Source organism: Mustela nivalis, assembly GCF_964662115.1.
Source record: "Mustela nivalis genome assembly, contig: HAP1_SCAFFOLD_1605, whole genome shotgun sequence".
Taxonomy (NCBI): Eukaryota; Metazoa; Chordata; class Mammalia; order Carnivora; family Mustelidae; genus Mustela; species Mustela nivalis.
Genome location: NW_028135059.1, coordinates 37,627 through 60,769, shown reverse-complemented (window position 1 = coordinate 60,769; position 23,143 = coordinate 37,627). Strand labels below are relative to the sequence as shown.

Sequence of the window (23,143 nt, the reverse complement as noted above, 5' to 3'; positions counted from 1 at the left end):
GATTTAAGCAGAAAGTCTGAGGAAATCGACAAAGGCCAGTGGCCTGGGACTGTGCGGAATTCAGGGTACACTAAGAGACAGACAGCACCTGTTTCTGAGAAGTCCGCCAGACTGAAAAAAAAAAAAAAAATAGAGAGAGAGAGAGAAGTTTTCCACCATCAGGGGTAGAGGACTAACCCTGAATACCTTTCAGAATTTCCCTGTGTTGAATCTAGTGCAGAAGAGGAGCTGGAAGACCATGTTTAAAGATTCCATAAGACGGGGGCTTGGGACCTTCCCCCAGGGAAATCATACAGCTCTTCTAATCGCAAGAGTCCACATTCCATTCTAGCCTTTCCTGCCCAACCAACGTGACTTCTGGGGCAAATTGTAAACCTGGAAGCTTCAACTACGTTGCTGCCAGCTTGAAATGGCTCCAAGAAGTAAATGTAGGAACTACAAACCCAGCCCCTATCCCGAATCGTCCTCTGCCTGCCACTTTATCTCTGGGCTAGGACAGACAGAAAACGCCGTGGGAATCAGCCTCTAACATCAACCATCAGTTGGTAGAACATGTTCCGAAAACTAAGAACGGCAGCCAGACTCTCCCAGCTGTCACACGTGACACCACAGGCAGCAGACAGCAGCCAGGCTGCCTACAAGGCAAGGTGCCTTGAGTCTTGAGCCAAAGGGTAAGGGTGAAAATCCCAGTAGGTACAAGAGGAGGGCAACAGGGCACAAAGATGAAGAATCCAGAACCTGTTGTAACCACAGAGTCCAGGGAGATACTCACGACCAAGGAATTGCATACACATCAATCTCAACCTAGGGTCTTGACAGCCAGCAAGCCAGTTAGCTCCCAAATTAGAAAGGGGAATAAGCATCAAGTCAAAACCACCATCCCAGCAAACATACCAATTCCGCAAGAGCCTAAACCACTGAATCTCAAAGAACTACTCTTGCACGAGTTAAAGGTTATGCTCGAGAACAGGGAGCCTAACCAGGCCCAATACGAATGCCCTGGCCTGCCCCAAGCCGCAGATCATTTGACTAAAGAGGGTCTCACTGACTCATGCCCAGGGTGTCTCCAGTGGGGAAACGAGAGCTTCCCAGGTGCTGCGTGTCCATCCAGAGGACACAGGCATTACTATGGAACAACAGCAGGAGCCCTGGGTCCCTAAGCATGTCTTAAGGAAGTGCCAGAATAAGAACACCCCCACCGGCTGCCATGACCACGAGGCCTCTGGGTTCCAAGGTACAAGAGCGTGGTGGAGGGGATGCAGGACTGGGAACATGCCAACCGAGAACAGACAGTTTCCCTACTCTTCAGTAGGGAAAGGCGTTGAAGAAGAGGTTCCCTCCTCAAGGCGCGGTACCGAGGGTAACTGGGGACAAGAGCCTTCCCAGATCTTATCCCAGAAGGTTTATCTGCCTCCTGAAAGCCATTCACAGAAGGGTCTGCTGCCTCCTGAAAGCCATTCAGGAAAAGTAATTTAATAAATAAATAAAAATAAAAATAAAAAGTGAAGAACTTTGATGCTGGGTTACAATGCAAAAGGTGAGAAAACTCCCAGGAGAGGCATAGTCCCCTAGCATCGGGGGAAAGCAGAGGCCTACTTAAAGGCAGAGCTGCCTTTTCCAGGACGCCCAAAGCTCAGAAAATCATGACCGCCGTTGGGAAGTTCCAAGAGGAGAAATGGGGCGTTGGCATGCAATAGGCAGCACCTACCCTCAGCAGCCCATTCGGTCCTCCACCAAGTTGGGGAAAACTGAGCAGAAAGCACAAGTGCAGGCACAGGCGCAGCCGGTCCCGGGGTATCCGGTCACCTACAGGCGTCCCGCCCATAAGGAGACCAGTACCAGGTCCTGCCAGCAAGAAGCCGTCTTTGCTGGCCAAGGCCTTACTGCAAGTAACAGACAGCTCAGAAACAAGGACACACAGCCCCAGAAAGCTGTGGCATTTCAGGACCAGCTACCGCGTCAGAGGTATCCCCTCTCCATGCCCCACAGGGAGCCTGCGCCCCACCCAAAGGACACCTGCGGGCATCAGGCTGCCCCTTGGCCTCGGGCCACCCTCACGACTCCCAAAGGCACTCGGTGCAGAAATGTGTTCCCTACTCTTTCCACAGGAAACGTCTCCAGCATTTCCAGTGAGACGGATTTGGGGGGCACATCCTACCCCGAAATAATCCCTTGTCAGGAGTCAATATTTCTCTAATTACGTGTTGTCTGTTCTGTGTACTGTCTTGGGAGCATGGGTTTTGGGTAACTCGGTTCTGCCGTCTGTCCAAACCAATAGTGTCTCTAAATAGCATCTTCTCTCGGGACCCGACCCTTTCCCACGAAGTCAGCCCCTTAACGCAGCTGTCCCAGACGGTGAATCCCACTGAGGCCTTTGCTCGTCATCACGCACCCCCAACCCGGTCTGCTTCACCACGGCCAGACTGCAGTTTGACTCAGACTCCATCTAAACCGATTTCCATCTCAAGGACGCCTGTTCCAGAAAGCTCAGCCCCAGAGAGCTTCTGTGGGTGGTGTACTTATGTCCCAACAATCACAGGCATTGACCCCTCCAGCTTGTCAATTTTAGACCTCCCTTGGTGGCAAACTCGTGCCAAAGACTTCTTCCCTTCAACCCTGGCTCCACGTGATTTCCATCATGAGTTTAGGGCCCTCCATTCTTCCGAGGCTTCTTCCAGGGGAGACCCTGCAGCCAACCTTGTAGAGCCTGTTACCCTCTCCCTTCTCAGCCCCGATGCCCTGGCACATGGAGAGAAACAAGTCCAAAACAGGTGTGACTTCCTCAAGTGGAAGGAAATAAAGCGTGCTTTTCCAAAGCAAAGAGTTGCTGATGAGCATGGTTTGGCATCCTCCCTTCCTTTCTGCAACAGCAAAGACCAATCAAAGGAGCTGCCCATGCAGCAGCAGCACCCATATCCTGCAACCTTGGAGGAGGTCCATTAAAGCACACCCCCGTCTAGCTCTTCTGGGGTCTCCCAAACTACGCATAGTGAGTCCTTCTATCCTGCTTGCCGATGCCTCAGAACAAATCCCAAGTGCCTCCACAGAGCAGGAATGCCCAGTAGTTCCCCTTCCACTTCCTCCATCCTTGCCTGAGAACCCGCCTCAACTCCTGGCTCAAACCCAATCCCAACCCCTCCCTCATCACCAGCCCCAGGCCCACCTTCCATCCCCACTCCCAAGACTGCCATCCGGTCCTCTACCCAACATCAAGATCTGTGCAGTGTGTTTTCACAGACCTCAGAATGAATCTGAGAGTCATGTCAACCGAAATGCAACATCTCGAATGGAACGGGCTGCTTAGGGGCAGGACCGTGTGTGGGGTTTACCCACTGTGCTCTGTGCCAGCAAGGACCACGCTGTAATCTCTGTCACCCCCCCAGGCTCGAGCTGCTATCTCTATCCCTCACGAACAGTCTCCTCTCAGTGACGAGATTCGAGGACAACAAAACAAAACAAAAGAACAACTAGAGACGCATCTTCAAAAGAGGCCCATCCCTCTTTCCCAAGGGTCCTGCCTTAAAGGTTCTACCAGTCTCTCGCAGTGTTGAGCGGTCCGAGTACTCTTCCACAGCGTCCCGAGTCTCGGGGCCTTCGTGGAAGCTCAGGGAACTTTAATTTGTAAGAGTGAGATCAAATTGAGTGTGTCTAAAAGGGCGTACATGGAGGACCCAGAAATGCTTCAGCTAGAGTCCAGTGACCTGGCATAGTACAAGAATGCCCTGGAGAAGGATAACAATGATTTGGAGAAGGACCAAAATCGGGAGAAGGAAAGTGATGACCGGAAGAAGGATCAGGGTCGCATCCCAGAGAATGGACCAGAAGATTATCTGTTCAAGGACCCAGTTGGCCCTTCAGATAATGAAACGGGGTAGGATTCTGAGAAAGCACATAGGAGCACGTCAGTGAAGAACTCCATGGTGTATGCGCAGACAGAGACAACTTGAAAATGCCCTGAAGATAGATTTAAGCAGAAAGTCTGAGGAAATCGACAAAGGCCAGTGGCCTGGGACTGTGCGGAATTCAGGGTACACTAAGAGACAGACAGCACCTGTTTCTGAGAAGTCCGCCAGACTGAAAAAAAAAAAAAAAATAGAGAGAGAGAGAGAAGTTTTCCACCATCAGGGGTAGAGGACTAACCCTGAATACCTTTCAGAATTTCCCTGTGTTGAATCTAGTGCAGAAGAGGAGCTGGAAGACCATGTTTAAAGATTCCATAAGACGGGGGCTTGGGACCTTCCCCCAGGGAAATCATACAGCTCTTCTAATCGCAAGAGTCCACATTCCATTCTAGCCTTTCCTGCCCAACCAACGTGACTTCTGGGGCAAATTGTAAACCTGGAAGCTTCAACTACGTTGCTGCCAGCTTGAAATGGCTCCAAGAAGTAAATGTAGGAACTACAAACCCAGCCCCTATCCCGAATCGTCCTCTGCCTGCCACTTTATCTCTGGGCTAGGACAGACAGAAAACGCCGTGGGAATCAGCCTCTAACATCAACCATCAGTTGGTAGAACATGTTCCGAAAACTAAGAACGGCAGCCAGACTCTCCCAGCTGTCACACGTGACACCACAGGCAGCAGACAGCAGCCAGGCTGCCTACAAGGCAAGGTGCCTTGAGTCTTGAGCCAAAGGGTAAGGGTGAAAATCCCAGTAGGTACAAGAGGAGGGCAACAGGGCACAAAGATGAAGAATCCAGAACCTGTTGTAACCACAGAGTCCAGGGAGATACTCACGACCAAGGAATTGCATACACATCAATCTCAACCTAGGGTCTTGACAGCCAGCAAGCCAGTTAGCTCCCAAATTAGAAAGGGGAATAAGCATCAAGTCAAAACCACCATCCCAGCAAACATACCAATTCCGCAAGAGCCTAAACCACTGAATCTCAAAGAACTACTCTTGCACGAGTTAAAGGTTATGCTCGAGAACAGGGAGCCTAACCAGGCCCAATACGAATGCCCTGGCCTGCCCCAAGCCGCAGATCATTTGACTAAAGAGGGTCTCACTGACTCATGCCCAGGGTGTCTCCAGTGGGGAAACGAGAGCTTCCCAGGTGCTGCGTGTCCATCCAGAGGACACAGGCATTACTATGGAACAACAGCAGGAGCCCTGGGTCCCTAAGCATGTCTTAAGGAAGTGCCAGAATAAGAACACCCCCACCGGCTGCCATGACCACGAGGCCTCTGGGTTCCAAGGTACAAGAGCGTGGTGGAGGGGATGCAGGACTGGGAACATGCCAACCGAGAACAGACAGTTTCCCTACTCTTCAGTAGGGAAAGGCGTTGAAGAAGAGGTTCCCTCCTCAAGGCGCGGTACCGAGGGTAACTGGGGACGAGAGCCTTCCCAGATCTTATCCCAGAAGGTTTATCTGCCTCCTGAAAGCCATTCACAGAAGGGTCTGCTGCCTCCTGAAAGCCATTCAGGAAAAGTAATTTAATAAATAAATAAAAATAAAAATAAAAAGTGAAGAACTTTGATGCTGGGTTACAATGCAAAAGGTGAGAAAACTCCCAGGAGAGGCATAGTCCCCTAGCATCGGGGGAAAGCAGAGGCCTACTTAAAGGCAGAGCTGCCTTTTCCAGGACGCCCGAAGCTCAGAAAATCATGACCGCCGTTGGGAAGTTCCAAGAGGAGAAATGGGGCGTTGGCATGCAATAGGCAGCACCTACCCTCAGCAGCCCATTCGGTCCTCCACCAAGTTGGGGAAAACTGAGCAGAAAGCACAAGTGCAGGCACAGGCGCAGCCGGTCCCGGGGTATCCGGTCCCGCCCATAAGGAGACCAGTACCAGGTCCTGCCAGCAAGAAGCCGTCTTTGCTGGCCAAGGCCTTACTGCAAGTAACAGACAGCTCAGAAACAAGGACACACAGCCCCAGAAAGCTGTGGCATTTCAGGACCAGCTACCGCGTCAGAGGTATCCCCTCTCCATGCCCCACAGGGAGCCTGCGCCCCACCCAAAGGACACCTGCGGGCATCAGGCTGCCCCTTGGCCTCGGGCCACCCTCACGACTCCCAAAGGCACTCGGTGCAGAAATGTGTTCCCTACTCTTTCCACAGGAAACGTCTCCAGCATTTCCAGTGAGACGGATTTGGGGGGCACATCCTACCCCGAAATAATCCCTTGTCAGGAGTCAATATTTCTCTAATTACGTGTTGTCTGTTCTGTGTACTGTCTTGGGAGCATGGGTTTTGGGTAACTCGGTTCTGCCGTCTGTCCAAACCAATAGTGTCTCTAAATAGCATCTTCTCTCGGGACCCGACCCTTTCCCACGAAGTCAGCCCCTTAACGCAGCTGTCCCAGACGGTGAATCCCACTGAGGCCTTTGCTCGTCATCACGCACCCCCAACCCGGTCTGCTTCACCACGGCCAGACTGCAGTTTGACTCAGACTCCATCTAAACCGATTTCCATCTCAAGGACGCCTGTTCCAGAAAGCTCAGCCCCAGAGAGCTTCTGTGGGTGGTGTACTTATGTCCCAACAATCACAGGCATTGACCCCTCCAGCTTGTCAATTTTAGACCTCCCTTGGTGGCAAACTCGTGCCAAAGACTTCTTCCCTTCAACCCTGGCTCCACGTGATTTCCATCATGAGTTTAGGGCCCTCCATTCTTCCGAGGCTTCTTCCAGGGGAGACCCTGCAGCCAACCTTGTAGAGCCTGTTACCCTCTCACTTCTCAGCCCCGATGCCCTGGCACATGGAGAGAAACAAGTCCAAAACAGGTGTGACTTCCTCAAGTGGAAGGAAATAAAGCGTGCTTTTCCAAAGCAAAGAGTTGCTGATGAGCATGGTTTGGCATCCTCCCTTCCTTTCTGCAACAGCAAAGACCAATCAAAGGAGCTGCCCATGCAGCAGCAGCACCCATATCCTGCAACCTTGGAGGAGGTCCATTAAAGCACACCCCCGTCCAGCTCTTCTGGGGTCTCCCAAACTACGCATAGTGAGTCCTTCTATCCTGCTTGCCGATGCCTCAGAACAAATCCCAAGTGCCTCCACAGAGCAGGAATGCCCAGTAGTTCCCCTTCCACTTCCTCCATCCTTGCCTGAGAACCCGCCTCAACTCCTGGCTCAAACCCAATCCCAACCCCTCCCTCATCACCAGCCCCAGGCCCACCTTCCATCCCCACTCCCAAGACTGCCATCCGGTCCTCTACCCAACATCAAGATCTGTGCAGTGTGTTTTCACAGACCTCAGAATGAATCTGAGAATCATGTCAACCGAAATGCAACATCTCGAATGGAACGGGCTGCTTAGGGGCAGGACCGTGTGTGGGGTTTACCCACTGTGCTCTGTGCCAGCAAGGACCACGCTGTAATCTCTGTCACCCCCCCAGGCCCGAGCTGCTATCTCTATCCCTCACGCACAGTCTCGTCTCAGTGACGAGATTCGAGGACAACAAAACAAAACAAAAGAACAACTAGAGACGCATCTTCAAAAGAGGCCCATCCCTCTTTCCCAAGGGTCCTGCCTTAAAGGTTCTACCAGTCTCTCGCAGTGTTGAGCGGTCCGAGTACTCTTCCACAGCGTCCCGAGTCTCGGGGCCATCGTGGAAGCTCAGGGAACTTTAATTTGTAAGAGTGAGATCAAATTGAGTGTGTCTAAAAGGGCGTACATGGAGGACCCAGAAATGCTTCAGCTAGAGTCCAGTGACCTGGCATAGTACAAGGATGCCCTGGAGAAGGATAACAATGATTTGGAGAAGGACCAAAATCGGGAGAAGGAAAGTGATGACCGGAAGAAGGATCAGGGTCGCATCCCAGAGAATGGACCAGAAGATTATCTGTTGAAGGACCCAGTTGGCCCTTCAGATAATGAAACGGGGTAGGATTCTGAGAAAGCACATAGGAGCACGTCAGTGAAGAACTCCATGGTGTATGCGCAGACAGAGACAACTTGAAAATGCCCTGAAGATAGATTTAAGCAGAAAGTCTGAGGAAATCGACAAAGGCCAGTGGCCTGGGACTGTGCGGAATTCAGGGTACACTAAGAGACAGACAGCACCTGTTTCTGAGAAGTCCGCCAGACTGAAAAAAAAAAAAAAAAAATAGAGAGAGAGAGAGAAGTTTTCCACCATCAGGGGTAGAGGACTAACCCTGAATACCTTTCAGAATTTCCCTGTGTTGAATCTAGTGCAGAAGAGGAGCTGGAAGACCATGTTTAAAGATTCCATAAGACGGGGGCTTGGGACCTTCCCCCAGGGAAATCATACAGCTCTTCTAATCGCAAGAGTCCACATTCCATTCTAGCCTTTCCTGCCCAACCAACGTGACTTCTGGGGCAAATTGTAAACCTGGAAGCTTCAACTACGTTGCTGCCAGCTTGAAATGGCTCCAAGAAGTAAATGTAGGAACTACAAACCCAGCCCCTATCCCGAATCGTCCTCTGCCTGCCACTTTATCTCTGGGCTAGGACAGACAGAAAATGCCGTGGGAATCAGCCTCTAACATCAACCATCAGTTGGTAGAACATGTTCCGAAAACTAAGAACGGCAGCCAGACTCTCCCAGCTGTCACACGTGACACCACAGGCAGCAGACAGCAGCCAGGCTGCCTACAAGGCAAGGTGCCTTGAGTCTTGAGCCAAAGGGTAAGGGTGAAAATCCCAGTAGGTACAAGAGGAGGGCAACAGGGCACAAAGATGAAGAATCCAGAACCTGTTGTAACCACAGAGTCCAGGGAGATACTCACGACCAAGGAATTGCATACACATCAATCTCAACCTAGGGTCTTGACAGCCAGCAAGCCAGTTAGCTCCCAAATTAGAAAGGGGAATAAGCATCAAGTCAAAACCACCATCCCAGCAAACATACCAATTCCGCAAGAGCCTAAACCACTGAATCTCAAAGAACTACTCTTGCACGAGTTAAAGGTTATGCTCGAGAACAGGGAGCCTAACCAGGCCCAATACGAATGCCCTGGCCTGCCCCAAGCCGCAGATCATTTGACTAAAGAGGGTCTCACTGACTCATGCCCAGGGTGTCTCCAGTGGGGAAACGAGAGCTTCCCAGGTGCTGCGTGTCCATCCAGAGGACACAGGCATTACTATGGAACAACAGCAGGAGCCCTGGGTCCCTAAGCATGTCTTAAGGAAGTGCCAGAATAAGAACACCCCCACCGGCTGCCATGACCACGAGGCCTCTGGGTTCCAAGGTACAAGAGCGTGGTGGAGGGGATGCAGGACTGGGAACATGCCAACCGAGAACAGACAGTTTCCCTACTCTTCAGTAGGGAAAGGCGTTGAAGAAGAGGTTCCCTCCTCAAGGCGCGGTACCGAGGGTAACTGGGGACGAGAGCCTTCCCAGATCTTATCCCAGAAGGTTTATCTGCCTCCTGAAAGCCATTCACAGAAGGGTCTGCTGCCTCCTGAAAGCCATTCAGGAAAAGTAATTTAATAAATAAATAAAAATAAAAATAAAAAGTGAAGAACGTTGATGCTGGGTTACAATGCAAAAGGCGAGAAAACTCCCAGGAGAGGCATAGTCCCCTAGCATCGGGGGAAAGCAGAGGCCTACTTAAAGGCAGAGCTGCCTTTTCCAGGACGCCCGAAGCTCAGAAAATCATGACCGCCGTTGGGAAGTTCCAAGAGGAGAAATGGGGCGTTGGCATGCAATAGGCAGCACCTACCCTCAGCAGCCCATTCGGTCCTCCACCAAGTTGGGGAAAACTGAGCAGAAAGCACAAGTGCAGGCACAGGCGCAGCCGGTCCCGGGGTATCCGGTCACCTACAGGCGTCCCGCCCATAAGGAGACCAGTACCAGGTCCTGCCAGCAAGAAGCCGTCTTTGCTGGCCAAGGCCTTACTGCAAGTAACAGACAGCTCAGAAACAAGGACACACAGCCCCAGAAAGCTGTGGCATTTCAGGACCAGCTACCGCGTCAGAGGTATCCCCTCTCCATGCCCCACAGGGAGCCTGCGCCCCACCCAAAGGACACCTGCGGGCATCAGGCTGCCCCTTGGCCTCGGGCCACCCTCACGACTCCCAAAGGCACTCGGTGCAGAAATGTGTTCCCTACTCTTTCCACAGGAAACGTCTCCAGCATTTCCAGTGAGACGGATTTGGGGGGCACATCCTACCCCGAAATAATCCCTTGTCAGGAGTCAATATTTCTCTAATTACGTGTTGTCTGTTCTGTGTACTGTCTTGGGAGCATGGGTTTTGGGTAACTCGGTTCTGCCGTCTGTCCAAACCAATAGTGTCTCTAAATAGCATCTTCTCTCGGGACCCGACCCTTTCCCACGAAGTCAGCCCCTTAACGCAGCTGTCCCAGACGGTGAATCCCACTGAGGCCTTTGCTCGTCATCACGCACCCCCAACCCGGTCTGCTTCACCACGGCCAGACTGCAGTTTGACTCAGACTCCATCTAAACCGATTTCCATCTCAAGGACGCCTGTTCCAGAAAGCTCAGCCCCAGAGAGCTTCTGTGGGTGGTGTACTTATGTCCCAACAATCACAGGCATTGACCCCTCCAGCTTGTCAATTTTAGACCTCCCTTGGTGGCAAACTCGTGCCAAAGACTTCTTCCCTTCAACCCTGGCTCCACGTGATTTCCATCATGAGTTTAGGGCCCTCCATTCTTCCGAGGCTTCTTCCAGGGGAGACCCTGCAGCCAACCTTGTAGAGCCTGTTACCCTCTCACTTCTCAGCCCCGATGCCCTGGCACATGGAGAGAAACAAGTCCAAAACAGGTGTGACTTCCTCAAGTGGAAGGAAATAAAGCGTGCTTTTCCAAAGCAAAGAGTTGCTGATGAGCATGGTTTGGCATCCTCCCTTCCTTTCTGCAACAGCAAAGACCAATCAAAGGAGCTGCCCATGCAGCAGCAGCACCCATATCCTGCAACCTTGGAGGAGGTCCATTAAAGCACACCCCCGTCCAGCTCTTCTGGGGTCTCCCAAACTACGCATAGTGAGTCCTTCTATCCTGCTTGCCGATGCCTCAGAACAAATCCCAAGTGCCTCCACAGAGCAGGAATGCCCAGTAGTTCCCCTTCCACTTCCTCCATCCTTGCCTGAGAACCCGCCTCAACTCCTGGCTCAAACCCAATCCCAACCCCTCCCTCATCACCAGCCCCAGGCCCACCTTCCATCCCCACTCCCAAGACTGCCATCCGGTCCTCTACCCAACATCAAGATCTGTGCAGTGTGTTTTCACAGACCTCAGAATGAATCTGAGAGTCATGTCAACCGAAATGCAACATCTCGAATGGAACGGGCTGCTTAGGGGCAGGACCGTGTGTGGGGTTTACCCACTGTGCTCTGTGCCAGCAAGGACCACGCTGTAATCTCTGTCACCCCCCCAGGCCCGAGCTGCTATCTCTATCCCTCACGCACAGTCTCGTCTCAGTGACGAGATTCGAGGACAACAAAACAAAACAAAAGAACAACTAGAGACGCATCTTCAAAAGAGGCCCATCCCTCTTTCCCAAGGGTCCTGCCTTAAAGGTTCTACCAGTCTCTCGCAGTGTTGAGCGGTCCGAGTACTCTTCCACAGCGTCCCGAGTCTCGGGGCCATCGTGGAAGCTCAGGGAACTTTAATTTGTAAGAGTGAGATCAAATTGAGTGTGTCTAAAAGGGCGTACATGGAGGACCCAGAAATGCTTCAGCTAGAGTCCAGTGACCTGGCATAGTACAAGGATGCCCTGGAGAAGGATAACAATGATTTGGAGAAGGACCAAAATCGGGAGAAGGAAAGTGATGACCGGAAGAAGGATCAGGGTCGCATCCCAGAGAATGGACCAGAAGATTATCTGTTCAAGGACCCAGTTGGCCCTTCAGATAATGAAACGGGGTAGGATTCTGAGAAAGCACATAGGAGCACGTCAGTGAAGAACTCCATGGTGTATGCGCAGACAGAGACAACTTGAAAATGCCCTGAAGATAGATTTAAGCAGAAAGTCTGAGGAAATCGACAAAGGCCAGTGGCCTGGGACTGTGCGGAATTCAGGGTACACTAAGAGACAGACAGCACCTGTTTCTGAGAAGTCCGCCAGACTGAAAAAAAAAAAAAAATAGAGAGAGAGAGAGAAGTTTTCCACCATCAGGGGTAGAGGACTAACCCTGAATACCTTTCAGAATTTCCCTGTGTTGAATCTAGTGCAGAAGAGGAGCTGGAAGACCATGTTTAAAGATTCCATAAGACGGGGGCTTGGGACCTTCCCCCAGGGAAATCATACAGCTCTTCTAATCGCAAGAGTCCACATTCCATTCTAGCCTTTCCTGCCCAACCAACGTGACTTCTGGGGCAAATTGTAAACCTGGAAGCTTCAACTACGTTGCTGCCAGCTTGAAATGGCTCCAAGAAGTAAATGTAGGAACTACAAACCCAGCCCCTATCCCGAATCGTCCTCTGCCTGCCACTTTATCTCTGGGCTAGGACAGACAGAAAACGCCGTGGGAATCAGCCTCTAACATCAACCATCAGTTGGTAGAACATGTTCCGAAAACTAAGAACGGCAGCCAGACTCTCCCAGCTGTCACACGTGACACCACAGGCAGCAGACAGCAGCCAGGCTGCCTACAAGGCAAGGTGCCTTGAGTCTTGAGCCAAAGGGTAAGGGTGAAAATCCCAGTAGGTACAAGAGGAGGGCAACAGGGCACAAAGATGAAGAATCCAGAACCTGTTGTAACCACAGAGTCCAGGGAGATACTCACGACCAAGGAATTGCATACACATCAATCTCAACCTAGGGTCTTGACAGCCAGCAAGCCAGTTAGCTCCCAAATTAGAAAGGGGAATAAGCATCAAGTCAAAACCACCATCCCAGCAAACATACCAATTCCGCAAGAGCCTAAACCACTGAATCTCAAAGAACTACTCTTGCACGAGTTAAAGGTTATGCTCGAGAACAGGGAGCCTAACCAGGCCCAATACGAATGCCCTGGCCTGCCCCAAGCCGCAGATCATTTGACTAAAGAGGGTCTCACTGACTCATGCCCAGGGTGTCTCCAGTGGGGAAACGAGAGCTTCCCAGGTGCTGCGTGTCCATCCAGAGGACACAGGCATTACTATGGAACAACAGCAGGAGCCCTGGGTCCCTAAGCATGTCTTAAGGAAGTGCCAGAATAAGAACACCCCCACCGGCTGCCATGACCACGAGGCCTCTGGGTTCCAAGGTACAAGAGCGTGGTGGAGGGGATGCAGGACTGGGAACATGCCAACCGAGAACAGACAGTTTCCCTACTCTTCAGTAGGGAAAGGCGTTGAAGAAGAGGTTCCCTCCTCAAGGCGCGGTACCGAGGGTAACTGGGGACGAGAGCCTTCCCAGATCTTATCCCAGAAGGTTTATCTGCCTCCTGAAAGCCATTCACAGAAGGGTCTGCTGCCTCCTGAAAGCCATTCAGGAAAAGTAATTTAATAAATAAATAAAAATAAAAATAAAAAGTGAAGAACTTTGATGCTGGGTTACAATGCAAAAGGTGAGAAAACTCCCAGGAGAGGCATAGTCCCCTAGCATCGGGGGAAAGCAGAGGCCTACTTAAAGGCAGAGCTGCCTTTTCCAGGACGCCCGAAGCTCAGAAAATCATGACCGCCGTTGGGAAGTTCCAAGAGGAGAAATGGGGCGTTGGCATGCAATAGGCAGCACCTACCCTCAGCAGCCCATTCGGTCCTCCACCAAGTTGGGGAAAACTGAGCAGAAAGCACAAGTGCAGGCACAGGCGCAGCCGGTCCCGGGGTATCCGGTCCCGCCCATAAGGAGACCAGTACCAGGTCCTGCCAGCAAGAAGCCGTCTTTGCTGGCCAAGGCCTTACTGCAAGTAACAGACAGCTCAGAAACAAGGACACACAGCCCCAGAAAGCTGTGGCATTTCAGGACCAGCTACCGCGTCAGAGGTATCCCCTCTCCATGCCCCACAGGGAGCCTGCGCCCCACCCAAAGAACACCTGCGGGCATCAGGCTGCCCCTTGGCCTCGGGCCACCCTCACGACTCCCAAAGGCACTCGGTGCAGAAATGTGTTCCCTACTCTTTCCACAGGAAACGTCTCCAGCATTTCCAGTGAGACGGATTTGGGGGGCACATCCTACCCCGAAATAATCCCTTGTCAGGAGTCAATATTTCTCTAATTACGTGTTGTCTGTTCTGTGTACTGTCTTGGGAGCATGGGTTTTGGGTAACTCGGTTCTGCCGTCTGTCCAAACCAATAGTGTCTCTAAATAGCATCTTCTCTCGGGACCCGACCCTTTCCCACGAAGTCAGCCCCTTAACGCAGCTGTCCCAGACGGTGAATCCCACTGAGGCCTTTGCTCGTCATCACGCACCCCCAACCCGGTCTGCTTCACCACGGCCAGACTGCAGTTTGACTCAGACTCCATCTAAACCGATTTCCATCTCAAGGACGCCTGTTCCAGAAAGCTCAGCCCCAGAGAGCTTCTGTGGGTGGTGTACTTATGTCCCAACAATCACAGGCATTGACCCCTCCAGCTTGTCAATTTTAGACCTCCCTTGGTGGCAAACTCGTGCCAAAGACTTCTTCCCTTCAACCCTGGCTCCACGTGATTTCCATCATGAGTTTAGGGCCCTCCATTCTTCCGAGGCTTCTTCCAGGGGAGACCCTGCAGCCAACCTTGTAGAGCCTGTTACCCTCTCCCTTCTCAGCCCCGATGCCCTGGCACATGGAGAGAAACAAGTCCAAAACAGGTGTGACTTCCTCAAGTGGAAGGAAATAAAGCGTGCTTTTCCAAAGCAAAGAGTTGCTGATGAGCATGGTTTGGCATCCTCCCTTCCTTTCTGCAACAGCAAAGACCAATCAAAGGAGCTGCCCATGCAGCAGCAGCACCCATATCCTGCAACCTTGGAGGAGGTCCATTAAAGCACACCCCCGTCCAGCTCTTCTGGGGTCTCCCAAACTACGCATAGTGAGTCCTTCTATCCTGCTTGCCGATGCCTCAGAACAAATCCCAAGTGCCTCCACAGAGCAGGAATGCCCAGTAGTTCCCCTTCCACTTCCTCCATCCTTGCCTGAGAACCCGCCTCAACTCCTGGCTCAAACCCAATCCCAACCCCTCCCTCATCACCAGCCCCAGGCCCACCTTCCATCCCCACTCCCAAGACTGCCATCCGGTCCTCTACCCAACATCAAGATCTGTGCAGTGTGTTTTCACAGACCTCAGAATGAATCTGAGAGTCATGTCAACCGAAATGCAACATCTCGAATGGAACGGGCTGCTTAGGGGCAGGACCGTGTGTGGGGTTTACCCACTGTGCTCTGTGCCAGCAAGGACCACGCTGTAATCTCTGTCACCCCCCCAGGCCCGAGCTGCTATCTCTATCCCTCACGCACAGTCTCGTCTCAGTGACGAGATTCGAGGACAACAAAACAAAACAAAAGAACAACTAGAGACGCATCTTCAAAAGAGGCCCATCCCTCTTTCCCAAGGGTCCTGCCTTAAAGGTTCTACCAGTCTCTCGCAGTGTTGAGCGGTCCGAGTACTCTTCCACAGCGTCCCGAGTCTCGGGGCCATCGTGGAAGCTCAGGGAACTTTAATTTGTAAGAGTGAGATCAAATTGAGTGTGTCTAAAAGGGCGTACATGGAGGACCCAGAAATGCTTCAGCTAGAGTCCAGTGACCTGGCATAGTACAAGGATGCCCTGGAGAAGGATAACAATGATTTGGAGAAGGACCAAAATCGGGAGAAGGAAAGTGATGACCGGAAGAAGGATCAGGGTCGCATCCCAGAGAATGGACCAGAAGATTATCTGTTCAAGGACCCAGTTGGCCCTTCAGATAATGAAACGGGGTAGGATTCTGAGAAAGCACATAGGAGCACGTCAGTGAAGAACTCCATGGTGTATGCGCAGACAGAGACAACTTGAAAATGCCCTGAAGATAGATTTAAGCAGAAAGTCTGAGGAAATCGACAAAGGCCAGTGGCCTGGGACTGTGCGGAATTCAGGGTACACTAAGAGACAGACAGCACCTGTTTCTGAGAAGTCCGCCAGACTGAAAAAAAAAAAAAAAATAGAGAGAGAGAGAGAAGTTTTCCACCATCAGGGGTAGAGGACTAACCCTGAATACCTTTCAGAATTTCCCTGTGTTGAATCTAGTGCAGAAGAGGAGCTGGAAGACCATGTTTAAAGATTCCATAAGACGGGGGCTTGGGACCTTCCCCCAGGGAAATCATACAGCTCTTCTAATCGCAAGAGTCCACATTCCATTCTAGCCTTTCCTGCCCAACCAACGTGACTTCTGGGGCAAATTGTAAACCTGGAAGCTTCAACTACGTTGCTGCCAGCTTGAAATGGCTCCAAGAAGTAAATGTAGGAACTACAAACCCAGCCCCTATCCCGAATCGTCCTCTGCCTGCCACTTTATCTCTGGGCTAGGACAGACAGAAAACGCCGTGGGAATCAGCCTCTAACATCAACCATCAGTTGGTAGAACATGTTCCGAAAACTAAGAACGGCAGCCAGACTCTCCCAGCTGTCACACGTGACACCACAGGCAGCAGACAGCAGCCAGGCTGCCTACAAGGCAAGGTGCCTTGAGTCTTGAGCCAAAGGGTAAGGGTGAAAATCCCAGTAGGTACAAGAGGAGGGCAACAGGGCACAAAGATGAAGAATCCAGAACCTGTTGTAACCACAGAGTCCAGGGAGATACTCACGACCAAGGAATTGCATACACATCAATCTCAACCTAGGGTCTTGACAGCCAGCAAGCCAGTTAGCTCCCAAATTAGAAAGGGGAATAAGCATCAAGTCAAAACCACCATCCCAGCAAACATACCAATTCCGCAAGAGCCTAAACCACTGAATCTCAAAGAACTACTCTTGCACGAGTTAAAGGTTATGCTCGAGAACAGGGAGCCTAACCAGGCCCAATACGAATGCCCTGGCCTGCCCCAAGCCGCAGATCATTTGACTAAAGAGGGTCTCACTGACTCATGCCCAGGGTGTCTCCAGTGGGGAAACGAGAGCTTCCCAGGTGCTGCGTGTCCATCCAGAGGACACAGGCATTACTATGGAACAACAGCAGGAGCCCTGGGTCCCTAAGCATGTCTTAAGGAAGTGCCAGAATAAGAACACCCCCACCGGCTGCCATGACCACGAGGCCTCTGGGTTCCAAGGTACAAGAGCGTGGTGGAGGGGATGCAGGACTGGGAACATGCCAACCGAGAACAGACAGTTTCCCTACTCTTCAGTAGGGAAAGGCGTTGAAGAAGAGGTTCCCTCCTCAAGGCGCGGTACCGAGGGTAACTGGGGACGAGAGCCTTCCCAGATCTTATCCCAGAAGGTTTATCTGCCTCCTGAAAGCCATTCACAGAAGGGTCTGCTGCCTCCTGAAAGCCATTCAGGAAAAGTAATTTAATAAATAAATAAAAATAAAAATAAAAAGTGAAGAACTTTGATGCTGGGTTACAATGCAAAAGGTGAGAAAACTCCCAGGAGAGGCATAGTCCCCTAGCATCGGGGGAAAGCAGAGGCCTACTTAAAGGCAGAGCTGCCTTTTCCAGGACGCCCGAAGCTCAGAAAATCATGACCGCCGTTGGGAAGTTCCAAGAGGAGAAATGGGGCGTTGGCATGCAATAGGCAGCACCTACCCTCAGCAGCCCATTCGGTCCTCCACCAAGTTGGGGAAAACTGAGCAGAAAGCACAAGTGCAGGCACAGGCGCAGCCGGTCCCGGGGTATCCGGTCCCGCCCATAAGGAGACCAGTACCAGGTCCTGCCAGCAAGAAGCCGTCTTTGCTGGCCAAGGCCTTACTGCAAGTAACAGACAGCTCAGAAACAAGGACACACAGCCCCAGAAAGCTGTGGCATTTCAGGACCAGCTACCGCGTCAGAGGTATCCCCTCTCCATGCCCCACAGGGAGCCTGCGCCCCACCCAAAGGACACCTGCGGGCATCAGGCTGCCCCTTGGCCTCGGGCCACCCTCACGACTCCCAAAGGCACTCGGTGCAGAAATGTGTTCCCTACTCTTTCCACAGGAAACGTCTCCAGCATTTCCAGTGAGACGGATTTGGGGGGCACATCCTACCCCGAAATAATCCCTTGTCAGGAGTCAATATTTCTCTAATTACGTGTTGTCTGTTCTGTGTACTGTCTTGGGAGCATGGGTTTTGGGTAACTCGGTTCTGCCGTCTGTCCAAACCAATAGTGTCTCTAAATAGCATCTTCTCTCGGGACCCGACCCTTTCCCACGAAGTCAGCCCCTTAACGCAGCTGTCCCAGACGGTGAATCCCACTGAGGCCTTTGCTCGTCATCACGCACCCCGAACCCGGTCTGCTTCACCACGGCCAGACTGCAGTTTGACTCAGACTCCATCTAAACCGATTTCCATCTCAAGGACGCCTGTTCCAGAAAGCTCAGCCCCAGAGAGCTTCTGTGGGTGGTGTACTTATGTCCCAACAATCACAGGCATTGACCCCTCCAGCTTGTCAATTTTAGACCTCCCTTGGTGGCAAACTCGTGCCAAAGACTTCTTCCCTTCAACCCTGGCTCCACGTGATTTCCATCATGAGTTTAGGGCCCTCCATTCTTCCGAGGCTTCTTCCAGGGGAGACCCTGCAGCCAACCTTGTAGAGCCTGTTACCCTCTCCCTTCTCAGCCCCGATGCCCTGGCACATGGAGAGAAACAAGTCCAAAACAGGTGTGACTTCCTCAAGTGGAAGGAAATAAAGCGTGCTTTTCCAAAGCAAAGAGTTGCTGATGAGCATGGTTTGGCATCCTCCCTTCCTTTCTGCAACAGCAAAGACCAATCAAAGGAGCTGCCCATGCAGCAGCAGCACCCATATCCTGCAACCTTGGAGGAGGTCCATTAAAGCACACCCCCGTCCAGCTCTTCTGGGGTCTCCCAAACTACGCATAGTGAGTCCTTCTATCCTGCTTGCCGATGCCTCAGAACAAATCCCAAGTGCCTCCACAGAGCAGGAATGCCCAGTAGTTCCCCTTCCACTTCCTCCATCCTTGCCTGAGAACCCGCCTCAACTCCTGGCTCAAACCCAATCCCAACCCCTCCCTCATCACCAGCCCCAGGCCCACCTTCCATCCCCACTCCCAAGACTGCCATCCGGTCCTCTACCCAACATCAAGATCTGTGCAGTGTGTTTTCACAGACCTCAGAATGAATCTGAGAGTCATGTCAACCGAAATGCAACATCTCGAATGGAACGGGCTGCTTAGGGGCAGGACCGTGTGTGGGGTTTACCCACTGTGCTCTGTGCCAGCAAGGACCACGCTGTAATCTCTGTCACCCCCCCAGGCCCGAGCTGCTATCTCTATCCCTCACGCACAGTCTCGTCTCAGTGACGAGATTCGAGGACAACAAAACAAAACAAAAGAACAACTAGAGACGCATCTTCAAAAGAGGCCCATCCCTCTTTCCCAAGGGTCCTGCCTTAAAGGTTCTACCAGTCTCTCGCAGTGTTGAGCGGTCCGAGTACTCTTCCACAGCGTCCCGAGTCTCGGGGCCATCGTGGAAGCTCAGGGAACTTTAATTTGTAAGAGTGAGATCAAATTGAGTGTGTCTAAAAGGGCGTACATGGAGGACCCAGAAATGCTTCAGCTAGAGTCCAGTGACCTGGCATAGTACAAGGATGCCCTGGAGAAGGATAACAATGATTTGGAGAAGGACCAAAATCGGGAGAAGGAAAGTGATGACCGGAAGAAGGATCAGGGTCGCATCCCAGAGAATGGACCAGAAGATTATCTGTTCAAGGACCCAGTTGGCCCTTCAGATAATGAAACGGGGTAGGATTCTGAGAAAGCACATAGGAGCACGTCAGTGAAGAACTCCATGGTGTATGCGCAGACAGAGACAACTTGAAAATGCCCTGAAGATAGATTTAAGCAGAAAGTCTGAGGAAATCGACAAAGGCCAGTGGCCTGGGACTGTGCGGAATTCAGGGTACACTAAGAGACAGACAGCACCTGTTTCTGAGAAGTCCGCCAGACTGAAAAAAAAAAAAAAATAGAGAGAGAGAGAGAAGTTTTCCACCATCAGGGGTAGAGGACTAACCCTGAATACCTTTCAGAATTTCCCTGTGTTGAATCTAGTGCAGAAGAGGAGCTGGAAGACCATGTTTAAAGATTCCATAAGACGGGGGCTTGGGACCTTCCCCCAGGGAAATCATACAGCTCTTCTAATCGCAAGAGTCCACATTCCATTCTAGCCTTTCCTGCCCAACCAACGTGACTTCTGGGGCAAATTGTAAACCTGGAAGCTTCAACTACGTTGCTGCCAGCTTGAAATGGCTCCAAGAAGTAAATGTAGGAACTACAAACCCAGCCCCTATCCCGAATCGTCCTCTGCCTGCCACTTTATCTCTGGGCTAGGACAGACAGAAAACGCCGTGGGAATCAGCCTCTAACATCAACCATCAGTTGGTAGAACATGTTCCGAAAACTAAGAACGGCAGCCAGACTCTCCCAGCTGTCACACGTGACACCACAGGCAGCAGACAGCAGCCAGGCTGCCTACAAGGCAAGGTGCCTTGAGTCTTGAGCCAAAGGGTAAGGGTGAAAATCCCAGTAGGTACAAGAGGAGGGCAACAGGGCACAAAGATGAAGAATCCAGAACCTGTTGTAACCACAGAGTCCAGGGAGATACTCACGACCAAGGAATTGCATACACATCAATCTCAACCTAGGGTCTTGACAGCCAGCAAGCCAGTTAGCTCCCAAATTAGAAAGGGGAATAAGCATCAAGTCAAAACCACCATCCCAGCAAACATACCAATTCCGCAAGAGCCTAAACCACTGAATCTCAAAGAACTACTCTTGCACGAGTTAAAGGTTATGCTCGAGAACAGGGAGCCTAACCAGGCCCAATACGAATGCCCTGGCCTGCCCCAAGCCGCAGATCATTTGACTAAAGAGGGTCTCACTGACTCATGCCCAGGGTGTCTCCAGTGGGGAAACGAGAGCTTCCCAGGTGCTGCGTGTCCATCCAGAGGACACAGGCATTACTATGGAACAACAGCAGGAGCCCTGGGTCCCTAAGCATGTCTTAAGGCAGTGCCAGAATAAGAACACCCCCACCGGCTGCCATGACCATGAGGCCTCTGGGTTCCAAGGTACAAGAGCGTGGTGGAGGGGATGCAGGACTGGGAACATGCCAACCGAGAACAGACAGTTTCCCTACTCTTCAGTAGGGAAAGGCGTTGAAGAAGAGGTTCCCTCCTCAAGGCGCGGTACCGAGGGTAACTGGGGACGAGAGCCTTCCCAGATCTTATCCCAGAAGGTTTATCTGCCTCCTGAAAGCCATTCACAGAAGGGTCTGCTGCCTCCTGAAAGCCATTCAGGAAAAGTAATTTAATAAATAAATAAAAATAAAAATAAAAAGTGAAGAACGTTGATGCTGGGTTACAATGCAAAAGGCGAGAAAACTCCCAGGAGAGGCATAGTCCCCTAGCATCGGGGGAAAGCAGAGGCCTACTTAAAGGCAGAGCTGCCTTTTCCAGGACGCCCGAAGCTCAGAAAATCATGACCGCCGTTGGGAAGTTCCAAGAGGAGAAATGGGGCGTTGGCATGCAATAGGCAGCACCTACCCTCAGCAGCCCATTCGGTCCTCCACCAAGTTGGGGAAAACTGAGCAGAAAGCACAAGTGCAGGCACAGGCGCAGCCGGTCCCGGGGTATCCGGTCACCTACAGGCGTCCCGCCCATAAGGAGACCAGTACCAGTTCCTGCCAGCAAGAAGCCGTCTTTGCTGGCCAAGGCCTTACTGCAAGTAACAGACAGCTCAGAAACAAGGACACACAGCCCCAGAAAGCTGTGGCATTTCAGGACCAGCTACCGCGTCAGAGGTATCCCCTCTCCATGCCCCACAGGGAGCCTGCGCCCCACCCAAAGGACACCTGCGGGCATCAGGCTGCCCCTTGGCCTCGGGCCACCCTCACGACTCCCAAAGGCACTCGGTGCAGAAATGTGTTCCCTACTCTTTCCACAGGAAACGTCTCCAGCATTTCCAGTGAGACGGATTTGGGGGGCACATCCTACCCCGAAATAATCCCTTGTCAGGAGTCAATATTTCTCTAATTACGTGTTGTCTGTTCTGTGTACTGTCTTGGGAGCATGGGTTTTGGGTAACTCGGTTCTGCCGTCTGTCCAAACCAATAGTGTCTCTAAATAGCATCTTCTCTCGGGACCCGACCCTTTCCCACGAAGTCAGCCCCTTAACGCAGCTGTCCCAGACGGTGAATCCCACTGAGGCCTTTGCTCGTCATCACGCACCCCCAACCCGGTCTGCTTCACCACGGCCAGACTGCAGTTTGACTCAGACTCCATCTAAACCGATTTCCATCTCAAGGACGCCTGTTCCAGAAAGCTCAGCCCCAGAGAGCTTCTGTGGGTGGTGTACTTATGTCCCAACAATCACAGGCATTGACCCCTCCAGCTTGTCAATTTTAGACCTCCCTTGGTGGCAAACTCGTGCCAAAGACTTCTTCCCTTCAACCCTGGCTCCACGTGATTTCCATCATGAGTTTAGGGCCCTCCATTCTTCCGAGGCTTCTTCCAGGGGAGACCCTGCAGCCAACCTTGTAGAGCCTGTTACCCTCTCCCTTCTCAGCCCCGATGCCCTGGCACATGGAGAGAAACAAGTCCAAAACAGGTGTGACTTCCTCAAGTGGAAGGAAATAAAGCGTGCTTTTCCAAAGCAAAGAGTTGCTGATGAGCATGGTTTGGCATCCTCCCTTCCTTTCTGCAACAGCAAAGACCAATCAAAGGAGCTGCCCATGCAGCAGCAGCACCCATATCCTGCAACCTTGGAGGAGGTCCATAAAAGCACACCCCCGTCCAGCTCTTCTGGGGTCTCCCAAACTACGCATAGTGAGTCCTTCTATCCTGCTTGCCGATGCCTCAGAACAAATCCCAAGTGCCTCCACAGAGCAGGAATGCCCAGTAGTTCCCCTTCCACTTCCTCCATCCTTGCCTGAGAACCCGCCTCAACTCCTGGCTCAAACCCAATCCCAACCCCTCCCTCATCACCAGCCCCAGGCCCACCTTCCATCCCCACTCCCAAGACTGCCATCCGGTCCTCTACCCAACATCAAGATCTGTGCAGTGTGTTTTCACAGACCTCAGAATGAATCTGAGAGTCATGTCAACCGAAATGCAACATCTCGAATGGAACGGGCTGCTTAGGGGCAGGACCGTGTGTGGGGTTTACCCACTGTGCTCTGTGCCAGCAAGGACCACGCTGTAATC

General features: G+C 51.9%; 1 protein-coding gene and 3 pseudogenes across 4 annotated transcripts; all 4 read left to right on the top strand.

The window, feature by feature from the left end:
* Positions 1-2,233: 2,233 nt before the first annotated feature.
* LOC309857955 (spermatogenesis-associated protein 31D3-like) lies at positions 2,234-3,365 on the top strand (annotated as a pseudogene). Its single transcript has 2 exons — positions 2,234-2,244; positions 2,469-3,365. The product of its transcript is annotated as a spermatogenesis-associated protein 31D3-like (transcript).
* A 2,273-nt stretch (positions 3,366-5,638) lies between these two features.
* LOC309857954 (uncharacterized protein) lies at positions 5,639-10,048 on the top strand (the record flags this gene model as incomplete). Its single annotated transcript, XM_082750652.1, has 6 exons — positions 5,639-5,839; positions 5,940-6,079; positions 6,419-6,884; positions 7,102-7,224; positions 8,975-9,382; positions 9,905-10,048. 6 exons carry the CDS (start codon positions 5,639-5,641, stop codon positions 10,046-10,048), a joined length of 1,482 nt encoding a protein of 493 aa, XP_082606778.1.
* A 100-nt stretch (positions 10,049-10,148) lies between these two features.
* On the top strand, positions 10,149-11,280 carry LOC309857953 (spermatogenesis-associated protein 31D3-like; annotated as a pseudogene). The gene is made up of 2 exons: positions 10,149-10,159; positions 10,384-11,280. The product of its transcript is annotated as a spermatogenesis-associated protein 31D3-like (transcript).
* A 6,222-nt stretch (positions 11,281-17,502) lies between these two features.
* LOC309857952 (spermatogenesis-associated protein 31D3-like) lies at positions 17,503-19,179 on the top strand (annotated as a pseudogene). The gene is made up of 3 exons: positions 17,503-17,703; positions 17,804-17,943; positions 18,283-19,179. The product of its transcript is annotated as a spermatogenesis-associated protein 31D3-like (transcript).
* Positions 19,180-23,143: the final 3,964 nt, after the last annotated feature.